The 8,688-nt window shown below is 38.0% G+C and overlaps 1 protein-coding gene across 1 annotated transcript; it reads right to left on the bottom strand.

The window, feature by feature from the left end:
- Nucleotides 1-1,972: 1,972 nt before the first annotated feature.
- LOC128016538 (fibroblast growth factor 4B-like) lies at nucleotides 1,973-6,906 on the bottom strand. The gene is made up of 3 exons (XM_052601106.1): nucleotides 6,281-6,906; nucleotides 4,951-5,054; nucleotides 1,973-4,329 (listed from the first exon to the last, which is right to left on the bottom strand). The coding sequence occupies exons 1-3, from the start codon at nucleotides 6,573-6,575 to the stop codon at nucleotides 4,153-4,155; spliced, it is 576 nt and encodes a 191-aa protein (XP_052457066.1). The 5' UTR covers nucleotides 6,576-6,906; the 3' UTR covers nucleotides 1,973-4,152.
- Nucleotides 6,907-8,688: the final 1,782 nt, after the last annotated feature.

Below are 8,688 nucleotides of genomic sequence, written 5' to 3'. Positions count from 1 at the left end.
CATATGTCACAGCCTCTCTGTTCCCACAGAAGGACGGGCCATACGCATGACCACAGACAATGCCAAGCAGCCAAAGTGACTCGTTCCACCTTCCTCCTCTGCTTCCTTCTCCTCCCTTCAGCTTGAAGCCACCACCTGGCTGCCAGAGCATCAGCAAGTGAATTACTCTCAATATACTTTCTGTTAGCGAACACATTGCTGTGAGCTGTCTTGTGAAGTCTTTGTGCTCTTGAGTTCTTGATAGGCCTGTTATGATATGAAGACAGTACTGGGCCAAACAACTGAATAGAGAAGACTTGAGAGGTGGATGGATGTTTATTTGGTTGACAGACAATTAAACAGTTAGGCGGTGAAGAGAAACTATTTTTAGGAGGGCCTTTACAACCCTCATACATGGCAGACTAAGTTTATTGGAGCAAAAAGTTGTCATTCTTCTGGGCAATGATAGGGCTCCATTTAGCCCCAGCTCATGGCCAGGAAAACATGTGTATTAAGTGACCACACCTGTCTCACTTCGCCTGTCCTGCTTTAAAGTGATAGGTTTATTTGAATATACTGAGTGCTGAGTGTGTATTGTAAAATAGGGATCAATGACATGGCGTCTAATTTATTCAAAAGCACATTACAGATTACAGTGACTTCAATTAATCTCCTCTATATGATCATGATTTTAGTTTCTGAATTAAAAGTCATTTTGATATTTTTGGAGGAACATAAATTGAAAACGATTACCTGTTCTTGTATCATAATTACAAACATAAATAAATAAATAAATTGATTGAAGGAGTAAGATTTTTTCCACTAAATCAGTCAAGCAGTGCAACCAACACACAAGAAAAAATAAATAAATAAATTTAAATAAATAAAAAAATTTGCATGATAAAATATATAATAGTCTGACATTTTATAACAAGGCAGGGTTAGTTCAGGTATAAAATGTCATGTGATGCCATGTCCCAAAAACATAATGGTATTATAAATTACTATTTATTTTATTTTATTTTATTTTATTCTTTAAATAATAACTAATATGTATACACATGTTTTCGGGGTGCAAGGAAAGTATATTATTATTATTATTATTATTTATGTATTTTTCATAATAATTTTTTTTTCATTTAAACCTGTCTTGAATATGTCATAAATTATTTTATAAACTATAAGAAACTAATCTGAATTCCTCCCTGAATTTAGGATGTTTTTATCTTTTTTCTCTCTCTCACTTTTCCCCCCTTATCTGTGGAATATGAATGTAAGTATCTTGTGCTCAAAATAAATAAATAAATAAAAAGTACATCCAGGTTTTCAGATAAAAGACAATTGAGTTGATGTTGGGGTAAGTGTGCATTGTCCTTTGTCATTCATGTCTCCTTTTGTTATCCTACACTTACGTGCCAGTACAACATGGAAATGCATAACTCTCTTTGCATAAAATGTCAGTTTGTGGATTGTACTAAAAAAAGACAATAGCACTGGCAGTTGATCTATAAAGAAAAAGCCAATCATGGTGTCACAAAGGCCAGTCCGACATATCTGCTCATTAGTCAGCACACAGAAAAAGGAAGGGCCTATATTGCTTTAAAAGGGGTCCCCTTTCATGGGATCACATGCCGGGAAGGGCTGCAGTGGAGTCCTCCTCTGAACCTTTGGAAACGTTCACAGAAGTTGAAAGAGAGGTTTCCACTCCCATGGCTTTGTGGATGGCAAAACCACCCAATCTGTAAACTGGACCTTGTAAAGAGTGTCTTGGCAGTGCTGTCCTTGTAGAAATATCAGGCACAGCACTCCAGGCGGGCCCGCATAGTCTAGTGACACAAGTCTGTGAGCATATTTTTAGCTTCACCAGGGAAAGGCCCCTTTCTATAGTTATGCTGGGAGATATTCTAGTTTTACGTGTTTTGTGCCATCACAGCTGTCAGTTTCATTGAACATTCATGTGCTTTTGTAGGAAGAATTAAAACATGCAGAACAGTATGATTTACACATTTATTAACTTCCATTTAAGTTAGGGGTATCATCATGTGCACAGCACATACATCACAATATTTAACAAGACCTGTATAAAACTACAGTCAATACACCACATATATCCCTGTTCATAAACACAGTAAAAAAAAACTTCCTATAGACGATCATGTTCAGTTTTCACTAATCTCAGGCTACTAGATCATGCCGGTTGATATTGCATTTTTTTTTTTTTTTTGGTTAAACAAATCAAGACCAATGCTTTGTGCTTTGGCCATTCGGTCTATTGTAAACAACATCCACACTGATGCAAATCATGTCAATTTGGAAAGAGGTTTGGCACAGCTGTGTTAAAGAGAAACACGGGACAAGCCCTCCCTCCTCCAGCATTAGCTCAGGTAGCTCAGAGTCATCAAGTGAAACTAATTGGTCTGTACATCCAGGCAGGGAAAAATTGGACATATAACAATTGAAATATCACAGCTTTGAGATTACAAAAAAAAAAAAAAAAACTGTGCGAATGTGTTCATGCTTTTGAGGTCAGTCGGTGAGTTTAGCCTCAAAAGTATCCTTTAATTTTTAAACACATTCTTAAGAGCTTCTTGAAGCCCAAACGACTATCCATTCATTTTCAATTTAGGTACATTTTTAGTTTCTTGCAATGAAGTGTACCTGCGGGCCTATAACCATTGTGAAGACAATAAGGAATGCTTTTTCAAAGATAATATCTCTCAAATAAATGTTTTTGAAGGTTCAAGAATGAAAGCTTGTTTATCCCTGTATGAATGTATCATATCTTAATTTAACTAACATCGTATACCAGGTTTAAAGCAGCTTCTCAGTTTTGCATCATATTACATTTACAAAATATATAAAGAAAAATATAGGGTTACTGGTTGAGCATATAGTATAGACTAACAGCTGTCTGTAAATATTTCCAACATGATTATCCTTTCTAAAAGTATATCACAGGGTAAAGATAGCTCAAACGTGACAAGGCGCAACTAGGACGCAATAGCCGGCAGAACTTCACAGAGTAGCAGTAGCCTCAGAAAACTCAGAAAAGCAACTTAAAACGAAACATTCTATGTCAGCTGATTTTCAAAGTAGCAAACTGTCAGTTCGAAACTGCATGAGGTAGAAAACGACAAAAAAAGTGCCTCCTCGTAACTCACTGTGGAAGTTGTTTTTACATCAACTCTTCATTGATTTGCACACACAACACTGTCATTTCTTTGTTTCTGTGTTACCACCATGGAAAAACACTGTTCTTTAACATAAGTGATTTCCCCGGACACCCAGCAAAAAGACTGACTTGACCTGTCTTTGTACAGTATGTCTCTTTAAAGGGGCTCAGGGCACAGTATCTGCATTGCAATGCCTTAGATTTTTTTCAATTCATGTCCATATGTTAAAGAAGCTACTTCTCTCTTTCCAGAGCCTTAGAGATGCGACAAAGATTGATTGCAGATAAGCTCAAAGTTCAACCCCCCAGCAGAGCTAAAAACAGATTTGAAGGGGTAGAACTTCAGTGCGCTAGAGTAAGCCGATACTGCTTCAGTTAGATCCGAGCTCCACACAAAGGAGCTCAGACATTGGACAATATTGCTCCAGTGCTAATACTGTGAGGGTTGATACACCTTAACAATTGGAGGCTTGACCTAAGACTCACATATTCTTTCCAACGAAGGCCAAATGGAGCTTAGTCAGCATGGACGCCATATTGAATTTTTCGAGATTGGAAACGGAGTCTTCGACTGATAGGGTGGATCGTTCAGCAGACTCAAAACTGAAATATGTCTTTCCACAAACTTTCCCAATGACAGCATTTGTTGTGAAAGTTTGAAACTTTGTTTTCATTCGTGAGAAAATAAAAATGGCGTCTACACCGACTACCTCTCCAAAGCCATTGCTTTAGAACAAACAAACAGTGCAAAAAAAATAAAAAATAAAATTTACAATGTAGGAATTTCACTTGTATATGAACATGTGGTAGCAGCAAAGAGGATAAATTAACAAAAAGCAAATAAATTATTTGTTGTCTTCGAAAGAGGACGTTGTGATGAATATAAAACCAACAGATAAATAGTCTAATATATACATACATAACACATAAACTAAACTTCACGTGTAATTTTTGTAGAAAGTGCATCGCAGTTCCTCCGACTTGCGCTTCGCCAAACGAGCTCAGATTCTAGGCAAGAAATGTGTCACCGTCATGGACGTCGATACTCGATTTCCTTTTTTTGTTTTTCCAGTCTTACTCAGTCCGATGTACATCCCGGGATGTGCCAGCGATTCGTACGCATTGTAATTATTTGCAAGAAGCTCTTCTCTGAACTTGCATTCATCTGTGAACTGCACCTACAATGAAAATGATATAGCAATTGTTATTTTCATTGACATTTCAATAGACCGTCCCATACATGGAGAGGAATTTTACAGTATAACTGTTTGTCATATTTTATCATCTACATCAAGGGGAGAGCTTTGGACTTTCTTCTGAATTGTTTTGCCAGGGGCAACCAAGTTAATAAATCCATGGCCCTGGCTGGGTTAAAATGACCTATACCATCAAAATAAGCGATGGTCATAGAAAAGTTTAGGTGTTTGGGGGGTTTAGACCAGTGTGTGACGAAATCTGAGAAGGTAGCAGTGTGGTGTTTGGGTGGTCTTTTTGGCCAGTTCATCTTCACTCTGGGAAGGACAGTAGGTGCATGTGTTGGCTGGCAATGCTAAGAATGGAATGCGTAGTCCGAATGATCTACTGCGCAACCGTTCCAGGGTTCGTCCGTCCCACTATGAAAACACCAGTAAGCACTGGAGGCACGCCACAACTGAGTTCAACAATGAATGTAGCGTTATCAGAGACAGGGAGAGAGGCCGGTGGTGAGGGGATACACCTCAAGTACAGGGTAATATGTCATCGAGCTCCAATAAGGACATCCACGGGCGGAAACCCGTTGTAAATCATTTCATACTCACAGATCCGAAAAGTTTCCCTTTGCTGTTCATGGCCACGAATAGCCCGCTCCGGACGCCAAACAGTGTCACAACTCCCCTCTCCACCGGAGATATCTCAAGAAGACCTGAATCACACAACAAAGACAAATAAATGACCTTGTTTGGCTTATATCTTTAGCCCTGTCAGGCAACTCCCAACGATGACTGCCTTTCTAAAAATTACACGTGTTTACGTCTACGTTGCCAGTGCATCCTTTTTGAAGGAAATGACACTTTCCGCCTCTTCAAATTCTCGGTAAAACCACTCAGATCTATCTTTAAATTACTTCTGCTTTATTTTAAACGAAGTTTTTTCCCAATGAATCACCATACATGTCTTATTTAATTGAAGCTTTAATTGATGTAAAAAAAAATAAAAATAAAGTCCACTTTATATGTGTCTAAAGAAAACTTAATATTCGTAGCAATGCTTCTCATTTAATGATTCACATTTTTGTTTAGCCTCTAATGAATGTTGACAAACATAACCAGAACTTATTGAGTTTGTTTTAGGGACACATAAAGTGCGTAAACACAGATGCTTAGAACGCCTGTTATATATCGCGTTTGCCTTGAACAGATATTGGTTTGAAATTCTTAAAGTTATAGTACAACATTTTTTTAGCCTACTGTCATGAGAAAACCTTTCTTAATTCAACAAATGAATTAATTCATTCATTAATAAATCCATTATTCTGTAGTTCTTTAGAAAACCCTTTGTACTGGTGTGAAATTAAATAGACAAAAAAAAAATGAAAAATGAACTTTTTAATCTCTAGAACCATACAGCACTCAAGAACACATACTGTACAGCCAAATTGGTGCTTCATATAAGAACTTCTGAACCTTTATTTCTTAAAAGAAGGAAGTGTTAATCAACCGTAAAGGATGAGTTTATCTCGATCCTAACTTTAGGCTTGGGATTTTGGCCCGGTTCCTGTCCTGCTCTGGTTACAGAGACCTGTTGTGTGCGTAACGCAGGATGCCAGATGGTGGTGCGCTACCACACCTGACTTGATTCGGGACATTTAAATGAAAGCACTACAACAAGCTTTGTTGCCGTTATAAAGCATGACATTACGTTGGTTTCGTGTAACTCAAAGTCTTATTATTACATATTTCTATTTGTTTGTTTGTTTTCTGTTTTTTTTTCACTGAATAACAGCCACTGCGCGTTAAGTGTGTTCACAAACGATCTTTTACCTTTCTTAATTATGCAGGCTAATTATGTTTCATAATTACAATTTTAATTTGAGTGACAAATCAACAGCAGATGCAGCATGCATAAAGCCAAATAACAGATTCAACTTACTGTAACTGTTTTCGTTGTGCACGCCAGTAATTCTACCGTCCGGTAATACTTGGAGATGAAACCCGATGCCAACATTGCAGTAGAGACGTCGCAGTCTTTTAATGCCCGTGAGATAATCACTGTCCCGGATGATATCTCTTTTTTCCCCGGGGATTCGGGCTAGAGAACGCGAGTAGAGGGTCTCCCAGCGTCGATCCACGGGTCCGTTCTGCCCACCGGGCAGCGGAGCGCAGCGCACTGAGCTTGTCATAAGTCCTAAGACAACTATTGGTAATAGGGCTGAATGGACACTCATGCTTCTGATCGGTATGAGCGTCTGAAAGAGTTGAAGAGACCAAACTGCCGTCTTTTTCTATAATTGTGTCGGCAGCCAAAAAGACGCATAAAACAGCTTACTCACGGACAGAGCTACGGTCAAAACTAGTGTGCGGCATGAAGTCGCGCTCAATGGGTTTCGTCTCAAAAGACACTACACTTCAGACTGGTGTTCAAGCTGTTTTGTTTTCACACAAAAGTTGGAAAATGTTGACCGTCCGTTCTAGCCCCGCTCAGCCATGCTACATTTCCCTCGCCGATGATATTTATATCTGCAGCGAAATTACATCACACACCACCTAGTGCATGACGGAGCAGCCTTCTGCGCCACTCCGAGCACACCGATTCCTTATAATGTGCGCACGTCCATGCCGTGGGCAGTGAGACTACAGCGCGCGTGTGTGCTCGCGTGCGAGTGAGAGAGGCGAACGTCATAACCGATCCCTTACAATAAAACCACATTCGTTAACTTTGACAGTGCACTGCCATTGTCCATGGTAATAATGTCTTTATCAGTCTCAAAACTGTGCCCGAATCACTGTCAAGTCATCTTGTTATTGGTCATCTTGCGCGTTATGGCTTTGACACCCCTATAATAAATCATGTATAAATGAAAATTTCTCATTTTTAACTCCCTTCAATAATATGTGAGTGCGTTATAAAGTGACAAATAATGGTACTTCTTTTGCAGATATATCCAGCGATACTGATACGTTAAGGTCTATTTGGGGGCAGGTGGGAAATTCGAAAGTTACTGAAAATGCGTTAAATTAAGTTTAATGTGGGCTATGCACTTGGCAAAACCCTTCAACAATTCGCTTTATATTTAGTTGTTCTGTCTTTGTGTAGGCTTCCTTTATAATCGGATAGAAATAAGATAATTTATGTAGCTATGGGGGTATATATCGGAAAACACAACGTTGACAGACTGCAGTGTCAGGCAGGAGACTATTCTATAACTGAACAATGACAGGAATAAACACACACAAAAAAACAAAGTCGAATTCGAATTTGCAAATACTAATTTAAGAAAGTTTCGTGAATCTTTTTCGCGAAAGAACAATACTGTGTAAAAAAAATAGGCAATGGTATTCATAATGGGATATAAATTGTTAAATGACTCAGACTTTGATGTGTAATCATAATTTATGAAATCTGTAAAGGAGCTTTTGCACATCCCTCTGACAGCGTAAAATCTGCTAGATAATTCAGCCTGACAATTCTGTAGCTGACCTCTTACGAGTGTCTAGGTTGTGTATGTTGTGCGTCAGAGCATTGCGGGGGAGAACACGTAAACCGCTGGACGCATCACACTGTGAGTCAAGCTTTCTCCGCGGCCCCGGGTAATGCGCGCTCCCTGCTGCTCGTGTAGAGGATGCGACGTAAAACGGAAAGACCATGGGGTTGGTGAACTTATCAACATAAAAGTAAAACACCTAGGTCTACTTGAAACCTCAGAAGATTGTAATTTGCGTTACTATTGATAGAGGATAGTACGCGAAAAAAGAAAAAGTTGCCTATTTGGACACTTTTACCACACTTGGTAAAAGTGAATGTCTTCGCGTCACATGATAAAATAGAAAACTTTTAGTTCCAAAGAAAACACAACCCCACATTTTTTAGACAAAACACAAATGATTTCACATTTAAAATAATCAAACAATACATTTAATGTTCAAAATTAAGACAGGGGTTTGTTAAGACACCCGTGTGAACTTGCATGAACTTTAAGCATTCTCAAAAAAGAAAAAAAAAACCTTTGCATAAGTTGGTTTAAAGTATCACATTTTGACTTTGATGCACATTTATTTCTTCATAACATGGACAATACTCCGAACAAACTATAATGAAAGAAAATATAATTTTCATAATTTTCAAAAATAGGTGGCTAAATTAATAATAATAATAATAATAATAATAATAATAATAATAATAATAATAATAATAATAATAATAATAATAATAATAATAAAGTTGCGTCCACCCCGATGTCTTTTTATTTGAGGCAGTGGTTAAATGTCCAAAACTTAATTACTTAAATAAGGGTAGGCCTGTATATTGATTTTAAACGTATATAGGCATACTTTCTTTAA

The sequence above is a fragment of the Carassius gibelio genome, chromosome A7 (genome assembly GCF_023724105.1).
Source record: "Carassius gibelio isolate Cgi1373 ecotype wild population from Czech Republic chromosome A7, carGib1.2-hapl.c, whole genome shotgun sequence".
Lineage (NCBI taxonomy): Eukaryota > Metazoa > Chordata > Actinopteri > Cypriniformes > Cyprinidae > Carassius > Carassius gibelio.
This window is presented reverse-complemented; position numbering and strand designations above follow the sequence as displayed.